The following is a 17,998-nucleotide window of genomic DNA, read 5'->3' as shown; positions in this document are numbered from 1 at the left end:
ATGGTAAATTGTCTGTAATGTATATTTTTTTACAAGAGCAGAAGACGTTGAAAAAGTCAATTACTATAATTACAAAATCACCTTGTTTATGAAGGCCAGGCATCAGATGGTAGATTTTAGATGCTTTATCAAACATAAGGAAAGTTTTTTCTTGCTCTTCTGGAACATCAGTAAGGACTTTGGTTATGCTCTAAGCCCTAATTCACAAGTAAAATTCACCAGGGTGACCGAGGTGAGTTCTAGATGGCCTTACATTAGTTGATCCGCTAAGGAGTTCCTTCCTCTGGCTCCTTGTGCTGTCACCCCCACGCCCACCCTCCCTTGCTGTGGGTGAGGAAACCAAATAATTAAGCTTATTTTAAACATGTAGGGTAAATAGGCTCTTAGTGAGAGCTTGGGGCCTCTCCTGGGGTAAAGACATAGGAGTTACTGTTTGGCGTTTGAAATAATCTATTTTGGCTGCTCAAAGGACTTGCTTATTTCCTGGTTACATTCTTGAGAGCTGAGACTGGAGGAGATGAGATCTCCAGTCATCTTTGAATTTCAGCTTTTTGAATTAAACTCATTTATAGAGGATGAAGCTGAGGTCAGACTGGTGGGTCATCCATGGGCACATAGCTATGGGCCCAGGGCCCAGGCCAACCCTCTGTCCCTAAAATCAATCTCAGTTTGACCTAGTTCAAATCAAAATTCTGAAAGTAATTTCCTTCCACCACTGCAGCCCTTTATATTGGAGATGAATTCCAACTACATGTAGGTATGCCAGGTAAACTAAAAATTGCAATGAGGTATAACCTATCCTTTTTTAAATTGCACGGTTAAAATAATTTTCGGAAATAACATAGATTAACAAACACAACAACTGATGATACTTTAAAACCTACCAGAAATTACTGGCCTTCGCAAATAATGCCAATTATATTAATAATCCTATAATAATAACTCTCATTTGAGGGCTTACTGTGTGCCTAGCATTGTGCTAAAGCACTTTGCAGGGAAAACCTTATATATTTTCATAATGACCCTATTATTTCCATTTCACAGGTGAAAATGTAGAGACCCAGAAAAGTTCAGTAACTTGTCCAAGATGACACAGGAAAATGGCAGAGTCAGGATTTGGGTTCCGTTCTCACAGAGTTTAGCTTTTCATCATTTTGTTATATTTTGCAGGAGGTGGGGGGGGGCTGTAATTTATGCTGTCTTTAAATGTTGGCTGTTTGCTTCATAACAATGGGGAAAAAATCCCTTTAGAACTGTAGACCTCAACATTGATTGCCTTTTGGAATCTGGAGGGCTTCAGAAAAACAGACACCACCCCCAGAGGGCGCCTGGGTGGCTCAGTCGGTTAAGTGTCTGCCTTCGGCTCAGGTCATGATCCCAGGGTCCTGGGATTGAGTCCCACATCCGGCTCCCCGCTCAGTGGGAAGTCTGCTTCTCCCTCTGACCCTCCCCCCTCTCATGCTCTCTCTCTCTCTCTCTCTCTCTCTTTCTCTCTCTCTCAAATAAATAAAAATCTAAAAAAAAAAACAAACAAAAAAAAGAAAGAAAAAAACACACACCACCCCCGGAGAAACGGATTTCATTAGCCCAGGGTGTAGCTTGGGCTACACCCGATCTTTTAGCTGCTCCTCCTAACCAGATTTCTGAGGTGATAGCTTTTAATTGCTCAAATAATAGCCCCTTTGAACCCGTTTATGAGGCTTACTATCCTTGGTATAAATCTAGCTGGTGACCTCTTAATTGCGTGTTCCTCATAAGGGATCTTCATTATGTTCTACTTTTTCCTATTTTTGAAGTAGGAGTTTTCGTCTAGTGGATCTTAATAAAAGTGGTTTTTGAAGAGTCTGGCTATGTTTGAATGTTAAGTAAATTTATACATTTAATCAGTAACCTTCTTTACCTTATACTTTTTAAAATTAGGAAGCAAACCTCAAAGCCGATTCCTACTTCAGAGCGGGCAATGGCAAAAAAAGGTCCCAGAGCACCATCCGGATGATCAGCACCAGCGGACTAGCCCAGACACATTCTCGGGGCTGCAGGAGACCTTCCAAAGCCTACCTCCCCCTGTGCTGGGGCAATTTCACCCCTTGTATTAGACTTGTCCCAAGAAGTTGCTAAGGAGGGGACTCCACCTGTTGCCACGTCCCTTCTGTATCAGCCCTCTGGTCGTGTCTCAGCTCTGTGGTGGCTAGACAGAAGAGGCTTGATTTGATGCCCATCAGTGGCCGAGAGAGAGGAAACTGGGCAATAAAAGTAATAGCTTTCCAGAAAATTTCGTTAACAACTATGTGTGAGAACTCTTCTTCATTGGTCTGTAAGGGGGCGCTTGCTAAATCTTAGGTTTCCCAGTTGTTTCTAAGGGAAATGGCCGGGAGAGAGGACCTGGGTACGTCCTGGTGCTGCCAATCCTTAGCCTCAGGGTCTGGGTTTGAGCGGCTATCAGCTGTCGGGCGCTTGAGCATTTTACCTCATTTAATCCTCGCGCGGTCCTAGGATGGGTGCAGTATCGCTTTCTTTTTAAGATGAAGAAACCGGGGTTACAGAAGTTAAGTAACTGCTTAAGATCAGAGGTCACGACAACTAGGATTTGCATCCAGCTGGGGAAATCACTTGGTTCTCTGAATCTCTACTTCCTCACCTATAAAAATAAAAATGCCTGGGTAGAACGAGATCATTCCTACAGCAGGTATTTAGGGATGGCCCGTTGAGGGTCAGATACAGTGCTGAGAGGAGAGGAAAGAAAGGGGAGGAAAACATACCAACACACCTCAGCCCTCGCAGAATCTGCAGTCAGACCTGAGTTATTTCCTGGTTCTGTAATTGCGTGTGATTTGTAAATAAAATGTGGTCTAGGGACTCCTGGGTGGCTCAGTCGTTAAGCGTCTGCCTTTGGCTCAGGTCATGATCGCAGGGTTCTGGGATGGAGCCCTGCACCGGGCTCTCTGCTCAGCGGGGAGCCTGCTTCTCCCTCTGCCTGCCACTTCCCCGCTTGTGTGCTCTCTCACGCTCTCTCTCTCTGACAAATAAATAAATAAAATATTTAAAAAAAATAATAATATGTGGTCTATATAGACACTGGAATATTATGTAACCTTAAAGAGGAAGAAAAATCTGACACTCTATAAAATAAGGATAGACCTTGAAGACATGATCTAAATGAGATAAGGCAATCACAAAAGGACAAATGCTGTACGAATCCCCTTATATGGGGGTACCTAGAGTCGTCAAATTCAGAGAGACAGAAAATAGAATGGGGGTTGCCTGAGGCTGAGGGAAGGCGGAATGGGGAGTTATTGTGTAATGGGTACACAGTTTCAGTTGATAGAAAAGTTCTAGAGAAGGACGGTGGTGATGGCTTTACATGGATTTACAACCATGTAATGTAAATGTACTCAGTGTCACTGAATTGTACACTTAAAATGGTTAAAATGATAAATTTTATGTATATTTTACCAATTTAAAAAAGAGATGAAAAAATTCTATGCGAGCTACTATACAGAACAGTGCTACACCCCTTAAGTGGCAAAGTAGTCGTGGTGGACAAAGGAGAAGCCAAAGACATGAATGATGGGAAAATAGTTAACAACTATATTGTGCGAGGCTGACAAGCTGTGCATTAGCCCGAGCTACGTTTTCCTCTTCTAGGTGTTAAAGAGCAGGGTTGCACTTGGCTTTAGGCTTATCACATAATCTGGGTAAATTCTTCCATGTGATTAGTTTCACAAGGTGCAAACATCTTTGGAAGATATTTCTGGCCATGGGAAACTTCTTCCAACTGAAGGTTGGTTTGTTTAGAGCATAATTTCCTGAATTCTATAATTTTCTACCCACTCAGTATAACTGAATATTCAAGATGGCACACATCCAAAAGGCAGCATGATTCTAACCCAACTGAACAGGACCTGTTTTAGCAAATCTGCAATAGAATTTTGCCCACGGGCGGTCTTTGAAATATATGAGCAGTTTTTTTTTTTTTTAAAAGATTTTATTTATTTGACAGAGAGAGACACAGTGAGAGAGGGAACACAAGCAGGGGGAGCGGGAGAGGGAGAAGCAGGCTCCCCGCCGAGCAGGGAGCCCGATGCGGGGCTCGATCCCAGGACCCTGGGACCATGACCTGAGCCGAAGGCAGACGCTTAACGACTGAGCCACCCGGGCGCCCCATGAGCAGTTCTTTAGCAGACCAGGAATAATAGCTACTCAATCACTTGAGTTAACTCAAGTTTCTGAAATGCCTTTTTATTAAAAATCAAAATGTTGCCTCAAAAGAAAAGCCTAATAGAATGGGAAGGACTTTTTTGGTTGCAGGTATTTCTAGAAGTGCTTGATCATGCAGAAGAAATGAATGTACTTAGGTTTGTGAAAAGGACAGTTTTTGTTCCCCCCCCCCCAATTGCATTGTAAGGCTACACTTTCCTTTAATACATGGACTAACTGAATCTGCAAGTGTAGGTGGAAAAAATCGTTCTAATTTTAACATCAGAGACACACTAACATTTACCCCTTAACTCTCCTCGGTGTACGAAGAGTTTCATAGAAAATGCTAGCATCTGTGCAAGAACATTCGACCAAATTGTGCACATCCTTTCAGTAAAAGAAAAAGTTCCTACAACTATTTGTGTTTATAAGTAATCATATTTGTTGGTTTGAGAGTAGGGTAAAAAAAAAAAAAAACCTATTTGTTAGTTTCCAGAAATGAACTGTCAAACTGCTAAGAGAACTTGAAATTCTTTCAAACCATTTTTTCTTAAAAGGTGGAAATGAAAAGAGCCTTAAGGATATTTGTCATAGTCCTTATTAGTCTCATTTAAGATAAATGGGAGGCCATGTTTTTTGACAGTGGGAATACTGTGCTTCAATCTTCTACTCTGAGCAAAGATGGGGGGGAGGGTGGTGGGGAGACTTACTTGTAATAGGTCATATTACTTCAAAGAATAAGTACAGTCAGTTCTGCCATAATGTTTGTTTTGAAAACATGAATTTGTTCCCAACATGATTAATACAAAGGAACAATTTTATTTCATTTTTTTTTAGATTTTATTTGTTTGCCAGAGAGAGAGAGACAGAACACAAGCAGGGGGAGTGGGACTCGATCCCAGGACTCTGGGATCACGATCTGAGCCGAAGGCAGATACCTAATGGACTGAGCCACCCAGGCGCCCCACAAAGGAACAATTTGAACTTAATTCAAGTTTCCTAACTTTGCCTTCGCTTGTGCAGGATTTCATCCATGAGAAACAGTAGGTGGATGCAAAAAAATGCCCCCAGTTCCTGAGAGCCGCACAGGAATTCAAAACACTCACACTCACCCCAAATGCCTACCAGGGACCTGGGTCCACCTGCGCGGGCGTCGTGTGCCACACCCACCCACGTCAGGTACTCTTACTTCACAGGGGGGTGAGCCCCTTCTGTGCCTTCATAGTAACTCCTTTTTTTAAAAGTTTTATTTATTTATTTATTTATTTGAGAGAGAGAATGAGAGAGAGAGAGCGCGCATGAGAGGAGAGAGGGTTAGAGGGAGAAGCAGACTCCCTGCTGAGCAGGGAGCCCAATGCGGGACTCGATCCCGGGACTCTAGCATCATGACCTGAGCCGAAGGCAGATGCTTAACTGACTGAGCCACCCAGGTGCCCCATAGTAACTCCTAAATGGCAACCCTCTGGATGGTTTCCTCTCTCTTTAATCTTTCTCATTCCTCTTAGCCTATCTTGCATTTACCCTCTCTGTTCTCTGTTTCTGTTTTTTGTTTTCTTTTCCCTCTCTACTATTCTTTTTTCTCACTCTTTCCCTCTCGCTCCTTCTCCTACAGAGGGTGGCAGCTGTGGCAACCAGGGGGCTTCCACAAGCAACTTCAAGGTCAAGTGTCATATCTACATACAAGGTATGTATTTCTTAACCATTTAACAGGTCTAAAACTGTCTCCAATTTTCCTCAGATTCCTATCTTTTTTAATGTATCACGGATGATGTTTTTGAATGTTGTATTCAAAACTCATTTTTCCTGTAAGTCTTATTTTTCCCCCAAGTTGACTCTGCCCAGGGAGGGATTTTTAGGAACACACATGTCATACATATGTCACATTACAGCACAACCCAATTGTAGGCACTTTGACATGCATATAGATCTTCCCTCTCTCATCTGTATGTTCTCTTTCTTGGGTCTTAGATATTTGATATGGGCATTAAAACAATCCCCATCTATAATCTATTCTCAAAATATAAACTCTTGTAACCCAGTAGGAATACCCTACAAAGCCTGACTCACGGCCCCAATACCCCTGACATCCTTAGACTGACCTCAACTATTCATCCTGCCCCACATTTCAAGAAGCAAGTCACAAATCAGGACTGTCAGGAACTCAAGGGTGACTTTTCCATTATCTGAGGTTTAGTATTTCTCAGGGAGACAATGAGACCATCACTGCACCCATAATTATTATAACAATTGGTGATCATTATGCTATTGCTACAAAGTAATTTCAAAACCGTACCCCAGGTGAAGGTTAACAATATAAACAGACTACCGTTTATCAATGGTAGATTTATTTTCTGTAAGTTCAATTCTGGAAGGATGCAAATTGACTTCAGCTTCTTACCGAAAAGCATCCATAATAACGTCAGTTAGTTTGGGGAGTAAAAAGCTAAGAATGTATAAAAACAATTTTCACAGTTTGGCCTTTCATTACTCATTTTTTGTTGAAATATCCATAATTCTCATTTTGACTTCTCAGAATGGCTAAGAAATGAGTTTTAAAGAAGAGCAGAGCAGTAAAAAGGAGAGCATTCAGTTTTCAAATGAACTTTAGCAGTGTGGCCATAACCTTGTAGATCCCAAGCATCATTCCGTTAAGTGGTTAATGGCTTCGGTCCATTATCCTCATTGATTTGCTTTCTGTTCACAAGGTTCCCAGAACACTAGCAAAATAAGCACAAACCCTGCTTTTGAACTATTGCTAGACCCAGCAGCCCTGTTTTTAAACTGGAATACTACTTATGGTGTTCAATAATTCCAAAGAGCCCTATTGGCTGGTTGTGTGGATGGGAATGAGTAGAATAACGGGAGAAAGGGTAAAGAAAAAGGGGGTGATGAAGACACATGAGAAGGGAGAGAGGAGCAAAAAAGACACATTGGTCTGAGTCTGTTCCAAGACCAAAACGAAGAATTCATTTAAAATATTCTGTAGCACCACTTGGTAGAGGGAGTCACCATAATCTCAGCAGTAAGCATCACCAAAATCGTTTTTGCTTTCTTCCTTGTTCATTTTTATTTTTAGTGATGGTTAGCGGGGGTGGGGGGGCGGGGAGGGGAGACACATGGTGTAGTTTCACAACGAGAATGTTTTCATTCTATACAATGTGTCACTGGAGATTGCCAGGTGCTCACCAAATGTTTCCCACCTTCTTTGGGCACACAGCTAGACTCCATCTGCCGTTGGTTGTGGCCATCTGAGAAGAGGCTCACCTGGGGAATGAGGCCAGGGGGGTGAGCCCCTTCTGGGCCTGTCTTAGAGACCTCCCCAGGCATGTCTCCCTGTCTCCTTGTGCTTCTAGCTGAATGAGATGGTGCAGACTGCAGCAATCTTGAAGATGGCAGAGCCTCATCAGCTGGGGTCCTGGAATGAGTGCATGCAGGAGCACTGCTCCCGCCAACCTGCACACCTACTGTTCCAAAAGAAAGAAATATACTCCTGTTCTATTAAGCCACTACGCTGGGGAGTTTCTATCTGTGACTGTGGCTTAGCCTATTCTTACACAGACGTGTAAGACGTGTTCCGAATCTATACAGCAGAGGTTCTCAGCCAGAGGTGATTTTGTCCTGCAGGGGATGTTCGGCAATGTCTAGAGATCTTTTTGGTTGTTACGAAAGGAGATGGTGGTGGTTCTATTGGCACCTAGTGGGTAGAGGCCAGGTTTGCTGTAAGACATCCTACAACACTCATGACTGTCTCCCACAACCAAGAATTGTCCAATCCAAAATGTCTGTGGGGCTCCTGTTGCAAAACCCTGCTCCAGAGAGAGTAAGAAGAGGGCAAGACCTTTGAACTCTTTGCTAGGTTCTAAGAGAAGATTTGCAGTAACAGTGTAGACGACTGGTAAAAGGAGTGGGCTCTGGAATGAGACCCATTTCAGTTCCAGCTCTACCACTGTCTATGTGGCCTTGGACAACTTACTTAACCTTCTGCACACTCCATATTCTTGTGCTAAAATAGGAAAATTATAATAATGCCCACATGATGGGGCTGTGAGTGAGGATGGGGCTTACGGCGGCGCCTGATATACGGTAAGTACTCAAATATTAGTTGCTGTTCATGTTTATTTCTTAGTGTTTTTGTTGTTGTTATCAAGGCACATATTGAGAAAAGTTAGAAGTGTTAGATACATAGTGTGTTTACAGCTGTTGGGAACCAGTGAGGTGTTAGGAATGGTCACAAAGCTTGATGATGTCACTCTCTACCATGCTCCCAGGAGAATCTGATTAATGTAAGTATTTTAAATAATGTTCCTAAGTTTTCACTGAAGATCTAACCATAAAGATTTGGAGAGAATAACCTAAACTGGCAGCCGTCATTAAGTACACACGAACTCTTGTCAAGAGCCAACAGCTACTTTTCTATGCTACTTTTACTCATCAGCCCCGAAAACTTCTACTGGCCTTGCTTTCACTAAATGCTGCCCACCTTGAACATTTGCATTGTTAATACCTTCTGACTGACTGTAAAGGAACAGAACATCAACATGAGCCAACTCATTAGGACCGGAAAAAAGTGAAAACCCAGGTCTCTGCCCTCCCACCCACATTACATTACAATGGGTAGAACAGATGAACACTCAGAATCACTGTGCTGAAATTGAAGAAGACATAAATAAATGGAAAGATAGTCTGTGCTCAGGGGTTGGAAGAATTAATATTGTTAAAATATCCGTACTATCTAATGCAGTCTACAGATTCATTGCAATCCTATCAAAATTCCAAAGGCATTTTTCATAGAGCTAGAACAAATAATTCTAAAATTTGTATGGAACCACAAAGGACCCAAATAGCCAAAGCAATCTTGAAAAAGAAAAGAAAAAAAAAAAAAAGCCAGAGGTATCATAATGCCTGATTTCAGACTATAATACAAAGCTATAGTAATTAAAACACTACAGGATTGGCATCAAAACAGTCACATAGATCCACGGAACAGAATACAAAGCCCAGAAATAAACCTATGTATATACATATTGTTCATTAATTTCCAAAAGAGGGAAGAAGAATATATAATGGGGAAAAGACAGTCTCTCCAATAAACAATGTCAGGAACACTAGACAACCATATGCAAAAGAATGAAAATGGACCACTTTCCTACACCATATACAAAAATTAACGCAAAGTGAATTAAAGATTTGAATGTAAGACCTGAAAGCATAAAACTGCTAGAAGAAAACCTAAGTGGTAAGCTCCTCAACACCAGTCTTAGTGATTTTTTTTTTTTTTTGGATCTGTCTCTTCAGATAAGGGCAACAAAAGCAAAAATAAACAAATGGGACTACATCAAACGAAAAGCGTCTGCAAAGCAAAGGAAACCATCAACAAAATGAAAAAGGCAATGTAGTTAATGGGAGAAATATTTGCAAATCATATCTCTAATAAGGGGTTAATATCCAAGATATATAAAGAATGCATATAACTTAGCAACACAAAACCAAACAATCTGATTAAAATGTGGGCAGATGATCTGAATACTTTTTTAAAAATATTTCGTTTTTTTTAATTTATTTTTTTTAAAGATTTTATTTATTTATTTGAGAGAGAGAATGAGAGAGAGAGAGAGAGAGCGGTGAGGGTCCGAGGGAGAAGCAGACTCACTGCTGAGCAGGGAGCCCCATGCGGGACTCGATCCCGGGACTCCAGGATCATGACCTGAGCCGAAGGCAGTCGCTTAACCAACTGAGCCACCCAGGCGCCCCAAAATATTTTATTTATTTGACAGAGAGTGAGACAGTGAGAAAGGGAACCACAAGCAGGGGGAGTGGGAGAGGGAGAAGCAGGCTTCCCGCTGAGCAGACAGCCCGATGCGGGGCTCGATCCCAGGACCCTGGGACCATGACCTGAGCCGAAGGCAGACGCCCAACGACTGAGCCACCCAGGCGCCCCTAGATACTTTTCAAAGAAGACATACAGATGGCCAATAGGCACATGAAAAGATGCTCAACATCACTAATCATCAGGGAAATGTAAATCAAAACCACGATGAGATGTTATCTCACACTTGTCAGAATGGCTATTATCAAAGACAAGAAACAACAAGTGTTGGCAAGGATGTAGATAAAAGGGAACCCTCAGACACAGTGGGAATGCAACTTGGTGCAGCCACTGTGGAAAACAGTATGGAGTTTCCTCCAAAAGAGCTACCATATGATCCAGCAATTTCACTTCTTGGTATTTATTCAAAGAAAATGAAAACACTCATTTGAAAAGATATCTGCACCATGTTCATTGCAGCATTGTTTATAATAGATATGTATATGAAGATATGGAAACAACCTAACAGCCACAGACAAATTAATGGATAAAGAAGCTGGGGTGTACATACACAGTGAGGTACCACTCAGCGACAAAAAAGAACGAGATCTTGCCATTTGTGGGCCTTGAGGACATTATGCTAAGTGAAATAGGTCAGTCAGAGAAAGACAAATACCATGTGATTTTACTTTTCCAAGTGGAATATAAAAAACAAAACAGAAAAACCAAACAGAACCAAGACTCGCAGGTACAGAGAACAGAGGTTGCCGGAGGGAGTGGGGGCTGGGGGTGGGGCGCGAAATGGGCGAAGGGGATTAAGAGGTACAAACTTTTAGTTATAAAATAAATAAGTTATGAGGATGTAATGTACAGCACCGGGAATACAGTCAATAATATTGTGTTAACTTTGTATGATGACAGATGGTAAATGCGCTTACTGTGATCAGTTCACAATGTATACAAATGTCAAATCACTACATCGGACACAGGAAACTAACAGGATATCGTATGTCAATTATGCTTCAATAAAAACAAACAAAAAGAGAAGTGGAAAGAAATCACCGTGTTTCTACCTTCTAAGTTTTCGTCATTGAGGTGGCGAGAGAGGAGGATGAGGTAGGGGAGGAGAGGAGGGAACATGGTAACAAGGACAACAGTAATAGAGAGATCTGGACACGCATGGTGCATGGTGCATGGTGCATGGTGCATGGTGCATGGTGCATGGTGCATGGTCGAAGTGAGATTGGGGGGGTTAGGTACAGCGATTAGATGTGCTACTTAAAGAATAGCTCCGACACAAGCAGAAAACTATTTAACAGGTTTGCTTCTAAATTCTCATAGATCTTAAGTGGTTTTATGATAAAAGCCCTTGGAGGGAAAAACACATAGAGACATTCAAAAAAAGTACTCAAATGCCACGTAAAAAAAAAGTACATTAAATTGTGCCAAATCCCACAGTGTAAGTTCTTTATGAAATCTACCCACATAACAAGCCTTCATTAAAAACAATTCCTGCCAAGTCCTACACTCCAGCATTGAGCACATATTTCCCCCAGTATTCAAAAAACTCTACACGACCTCATAGAAAGTGCCAGTATAATAAATGTTATTTAAACTGGAGGGAAAGTATTTAGTGAGGACATCTGCAAATAAAAGGGTAATAAAAGCCATGACAGTTCACCTCTTCTCGACAGCCTTATCTCTTAGTTTGAGACCTTTCTCCTCTTCACAGTCCTACGCAGTTATGGCTGGTCCAGATGCTCACAGAGAATCCTATTTTCATGGCTAAGGGAAGAGAGCAGCAGAGGCGCAAACTGCCCCTTTTCCACACCAAACAGTCTTGTTTCTCCAACAGGATCCAAAGCAAGCCAGACTTCATCAGAAAACCACATCCAAACCGACAGCGTTGTCCTGGAGGGAGGGGCGGCCCTGGACAAATGCTAACTCAGATTGCATTCTATCAGAGTCTGAGTCTCTACCCTAAGTCTCTAGACAGAGAAAACGGTGGACAGGCCCTACAGACGCCTCAGGACTGGTCACTAGGTTTCTTTCTTCCCCTCTGCTGATTTGAGAGAAGGCTTGCTTCCCATGTGTAAGAAGGTTATTCTTCCAACTAACGTGGTGTCTCCAGTACTAAGAGCAACCTCTTCTGGAAGCCATGGCAATCGGCAGAATAGCTTTCAGTGTGTTTCACGTCAGCAAGCATGTGAAAAGCATCCTTCTTTCCTCCACCTACCCTGACACTGTCTACACTATCATGAACTAAAACAAAGAGTCCCTGTAGACTGCTAAACATAAGAGCTGGTGGGGGAGGGGGCAGGGAGGGGGTCTCTGAGATCAACATTCTAATCCTTGTTCAGCTACAGCTTTTGAACAATGCTGAATGCTCTCCACAAAGCTATGTTTAATAAGGCTTTGGCTCTTTAAGTTTTAAACATTAAGGCTGGGATACTCACTTCTCAGCTTTTAAACACACTGTGTGGACAAAGGTGCTTGAAAAGAATTTTAGTTCTCTAGAAGATGATAGAAAAAAATAAAGTCATGTTACATTTAGTACTTTACCCACTTTTTTCTACTAAATACACATGTCCTCAATGTCCAAAAAGATGATTTAATGTAGCATCTCTTATAGTTCAAAGATGATATTTTGTAGTAGGGAATTAACTTCTAATTGCACAGCATTATATAACATTATGAACTATTTAAAAACTTTCCTAAAAGGCTAAAACAGGCCATAAAGTATATCTGGGGCCAAATCTTATGAGGCTTTCAAAGGCTCTTTTATAGATCATTTAGGAAGATTAAAGAAACCCCCTCTACCCATGAGAGTCCCTACTCAGTCACTGTAAGGTCCATTAAACATGAAAGAGATACTTATTTTCTACTTTCCAACCACGGATTTCTATCTCTCCACAAGTTGTCTCATTGGTTATTTTACTTTTAACTTTTAAAACTTGCTTTCTTATTTATTACCTCATTTTATCTGTGAATGCTATTAGGAGCCATATATAGAAATGGAAATAACAGCTCCATTGTTCCTTTGAGTAGGGGGGGCAGTCAAGATCTCACCTCGCTTTCTTTCCCTCTTTCTCTCAAATGTCAAGTGTATAAAATTAGACGACTAGCATGTCAGGCAAAGAAGCAGAGGATGGAGTAGCCATGGTGGGGGAGGGAGGAGCAGGGGGCTCAGAACAAAGGATCTGGGGAGGAATGCAAGGAATAAACAGCAATAGGGATAAGAACAATGACATTTTTAAAATGTTCAGGAAACGGGAAAGGAAAAAGACCTATATATTTGGGATTAGTACAATCTCTCTCCATATGGGAAAGAAAGGCAGATAACCTTCTTTGTAGGTGTAACCAACATCTGGGGATTCTTTTGCCTAAATAAGGTTGGAAGGATCTCTTCTCCGAAGTCAGTTATTCTGGGACCACGCTGAATAGGTCAAAGCACATGGTGTTAATGTCTCTCTCTCTGTCTCTCTCTTTTTAAGATTTTATTTTTAAGCAATCTCTACACCCAATGTGGGGCTCAAACTCAACTCCGAGATCAAGAGTTGCATGATCCACTGACCTAGCCAGCCAGGGGCCTCTGTGTTAATGTCTCTTAAATCTATGTATATATCCGCGATCTTTCACAAAAATGTTTCCATTTATAAATCCTACAAACAAATCTAAACCTGACCTGTGGGGATGATGTATGTGGTATATGGATAAAAGACGCTACTTACAGGGGAAATTGAGGATGAAGCGCATTAGATGGAATTTGTTAAGCAGTGTGCAGAAAATCAGAAATGTGCTCCTGCAGAGATGAAAGGTGACTTACCAGTATCTCTATAAATGCTTAGACTTTTTTTTTCCCCCTCAGAAATAATTCTTGCTGAGAAGGAGCCAACTAACAAGCTCCACCCCTTAGGTGTGGTGAGAACTTGTATTAGCAGGTTGTTAATGAGCAGCTCTTTTCCCATTTTGAAATTCTGCATTTGAAAAATTGAGGATCTGAGAGAAGTCGGCTATAGAATTATAAAAATAAGTTAGAAATGGATCAAGGAAAATACATTTGAATGGAATCGACACTTTGTACTTTAAAAGAATATCGATTTTCACCGTCTCTATTGGGTAGAGTTGCTGCAAGTGGAAAAATAATTGATTATTCTTCATCAAGGAAAGAACTAGATAAAATGAGTTTAACCATTTTGTGAAAATTGTGATCTTGAGAAACAGAGGTGGCCCCATAACAAAAGTACATGAAGAAAAGGCTGTGACAACTAATCCCTCATCTAAAGAGTCTGGCTTTTTCTAGGTGGAGAGGGTAAATAAAGCCAAAGCATTCTGGTGAATTCTGGAACAAAGCAGCATTTACTTCAACCTACATGGGTGCCTCCCACTATGTTTGGGACTTTTCTTCCCCAGATACTCCTCCTCCCAACATCCTCATGTGTCACCTTATGTGTCACCTCAGGTTTTCAGTGGATTCATTGGAAATAATCCAGTTGCATTCGAAATAGTAATGCTGGGATCACCGGTTTAAATTTTTTTTCTAATTAAATGTCTGCTGTAGCAAACTGACTAATCTGTTTATTTTTGTGAAAGACTTTAGGTAAAACACAGTATAGTTGAATGGTGACCGCTCTCAACCAGCAAATTCAGAGGAGGCTGCTGCTGAGGATACTCTCCTCTTATTAACAGCTTACTATGTGCCACATCCTGTTCTAAGAGTTTTTCATGTATTTTTTAATTCTCATACTAATCCTATGAGGTGGGTACTACTTATTAGTCTCATTTTAGAGTTAATAAAACACAGGCACCAATTCATAGCCTCAAACTATGTATGGTCCCTGGGTCAAACCTAGCCCTAAAGTTTTACTGGAAAACCCATACCCATTCATTGACATAATGTCCTGTGGCTGCATTTGAGCTACAACAGCAGACCTGAGCGATTATAAGTGAGACTTTAGGGCCCAGAAACCCTAACATTTACTCTCTGGCTCTTTATAGAAAAAGTCCACCAACCCCCAGTGTAAAACATGGTCAATTCACCAATCATGGAGAGGATGATTGGGAAAAAAAAAAAAAAAAGGCAAGAACACCTGGGCAGCCTGGAAGAGAACTTCTACCGAAACTTTCTTAGCAGAGAATATCCTGTCTTTGTCGGTCCCCTTTTGTTCAGATCTTACCCATTTCCTCTCACCAAGGCTTAGCAACCAGCCTCAGAAAAAAACAACAGTGTTCATGGAATATCAGTTCAGTAACTTACGGCTCTCTCTCAGTATGGTGACTTTTGGCCAGGTGGAGAGATTTCAAGAAAAGAAAAGAAAAAGGACAGACCAAAGCAAGCTTTGACAACCATGAATTTCCTGAGAGGTTGCAAAATTTTTGGCAGTTTCACAGGTATTTCTTCGCAAGTACAAATGACATCATTGTTGAAATTAAAAAGAAAATTGGCCTGCTGTATTCTACATTTGGTATCCCATATTGTTTTGGTTGAGCATCAATTGATTTTTCTATTTTTACCAGGAAGTTATGTCATAACTATTTTTAGTAGACAGTGTCTGGTTCTGTCATTTATGGAACTCAACACACAATTATGCCTCAGAATTTTTTTTCTAAAGCTCTAAGAATGCATGTATTTGGTGCAGAATGTGCTCATCAGCAAATATTCCACTATACTCTGAAACATTTTAGATTAAAAGTCTAAAACAGGGGGAGGGCACTAACCAATCAAAGAACTTGGTATATTCCCAGGCAGCAACGTGGGTCCAGCTTTATAGTATATAAATTTGCCTTTAAAATATTCATATTTTTAATCATTAATTGAGAATGAGTTAGTATCTGAGCTGCTATGGTAATTTTTACTTTATCCTTAAAAACCTATCTATAAATCAAAGTCGATTCATAACTCAGTTTCCAGAGTACCTAATCTGGCCCATCAGCTGAGCCCGATTCACGTGGGGTCAAGTAATTTACGCAAACTTGTTCACTATCAAAGTGAAAAGAAAGTAAATGCCCGAGACAAGACAAAGCCCATGTTTTTTCTCTTCCTTTCCCTATCTTCTCCCAAACACCAACCAATAGAGAACAGCATCAAACAGTGACTCCCAAGCTCATCTGAATCCCAGAGGGCTGGGATCTTCCACCAGCCCTCTGCCGGGGCCATACCCAAGGCCCCTGAAATCACAGTCTCTGGAGGTGGGACACAGGTATCAGTACCTGTCTGGGAAGCTCCCAGATACCAGTAGACAATTGTGATTAAGGTGGAGATAGCCGGATGGCTTCAGTCCAGATACACCTGACATCTGCAAGTCAGGACACTTCCAGTCCTGCTCCAGGCCCTGCGGAGCACTTGGAGCTCTCAGGTGGAGAAGTTATTCACACAATCTACTGGTGGGCGCGTTGGCACCCTTGTTCTTGCTTCTAACACATCATTAGTGCATTGCTGCAAATATGAAGAGGATTTTTAACACAACGAATATGGACCTCGGGTTCCTCTTAGGTGATGATCTGTTTAAACATTCACCCTACTCCTGCGTCTTAGGAGACAAAACATCCCCAATCCCTGGCTTTGTTTGCTCTTTATTTTGCAAGCATATTTATCCTGCACGACAAGCTTTAAAAGAACCAAAGAAGAAAGTTTGCCTTACCTCTACGATGCTTTTTAAGTCCTGCACATAAGTCCTTTCGGTCTCCAGAATCTCCTGAACAACTCTGTCCACATAGAGGAGCTTGGGGCTGGTGGCCGACTCGGCCCCTGTTCTGCTCGCCCCACTTGCTTCCATGCCCCGCGGGGCCCTGGGCTGAACGTCACCACCCTGGTCCGTGTCCTGCGGCCCAGCCCGGCTCTCCCGCTGAAGCTCGCTGCTGGAAAACGGCCCGGCTGGAAGCAGCTCCAGTTTTATGGCCCCGGCTTCCTTATCTGGGTGAAACAAGCCCAAGTGGCTGTTTGAGACTAAGGTCATTCTGCTGCCAAAGGAGCCATGGCTATCCCGGGAAGAGGCGGAGGACGACGTGGAGCCGAAGCTGACCGGGCGGTCGCTGTCGGAGAGCTCCATGGCCTTGGGTTCCAGGGTGTGTGGATGCCTGGCGGAGGCCTTGCGATCTGGAGTTTCTGTTACAGCTGATGGCACTTCAAGACACAACGGGTGCACATCTATATTCATTTTTTTTTTTTAAGGAAAGAACAAAAGAAAGAAAAGGAGAAGGTAAGTATTTTTAAATTACATCAGACAAGGTTTAAAGGAGGTTAAAACCTAGCCCAAAAGTATATATGGTCAAACGTAAAAAAGGTAGTGGGTTCGTTGTAGAAGGAAATACAAAGGCACCCATGGTAGGTCGAGTTGCAAAGTCAGGGTTTCTAAAGCATCACCTGGGAACACATGAGAAATGCAGAGTCTCAGGCACCACCCCAGACCTACTGAACTTCAGTCCGCACTTTCACAAGACACCAATGCCATTGTGCATAAAGTTCGAGAAGCCCAGCAGCCACTGCCTCAAAGTGGGATCACCTGGAGTGACTCATACACGCAGACCCGTCCAGATTTACTGAATCAAAGGCTCAGTGGTCAGGGCATAAGGCCTCGGTAGCGTTAACAAGCGCCGCACGTGATTCTTATGTGCTTAAAACACACCCTGCATGATTCGTATGGAATTTTACGAAACACTGATCTACATTTTAAGTATCCCACTCTCGTTCCACAAAATTTTCTACTTAACGGACGCTGACAATTTCACATTTCACTTGGATACGGCATGAAAAAAAAGTGTTGGGACAATAACTTTCTGATCCTGGGCAACAAAAGCCAAACTATTAAGACCCATACGTCCTTTCAAACGTTCTCTCTCAACACATTTCTCTCAATTTCTACTTGAAAGTTGACATCGGGGCGCCTGGGTGGCTCAGTCAGGTAAGTGGCTGCCTTCGGCTGGGGTCGTGATCCCAGCGTCCTGGGATCAAGTTCTGCATCGGGCTGCTTGCTCAGCGGGGAGTCTGCTTCTCCC

At 42.0% G+C, this 17,998-nt stretch overlaps 1 protein-coding gene across 11 annotated transcripts in view; it reads right to left on the bottom strand.

The window, feature by feature from the left end:
• PLEKHG1 (pleckstrin homology and RhoGEF domain containing G1) overlaps positions 1 to 17,998 on the bottom strand; it is a 219,586-nt gene that overhangs the window by 71,713 nt on the left and 129,875 nt on the right. For all 11 annotated transcript variants that reach the window (XM_073894089.1, XM_025866319.2, XM_073894086.1 and 8 more), the window contains one exon: positions 16,645 to 17,150. In XM_073894089.1, coding sequence (XP_073750190.1) covers positions 16,645 to 17,052 — 408 coding nt within the window. In that variant the 5' untranslated portion in view covers positions 17,053 to 17,150. The remainder of the gene's footprint in view (positions 1 to 16,644; positions 17,151 to 17,998) is intronic.

The sequence above is a fragment of the Callorhinus ursinus genome, unplaced genomic scaffold (genome assembly GCF_003265705.2).
Source record: "Callorhinus ursinus isolate GAN/ISIS: 27379988/994484 unplaced genomic scaffold, GSC_fseal_2.0 scaffold6, whole genome shotgun sequence".
In the NCBI taxonomy this organism is placed as follows: domain Eukaryota; kingdom Metazoa; phylum Chordata; class Mammalia; order Carnivora; family Otariidae; genus Callorhinus; species Callorhinus ursinus.
The sequence above is the reverse complement of the archived record's forward strand: the minus strand, read 5'-3'. Positions and strand labels throughout refer to the sequence as shown.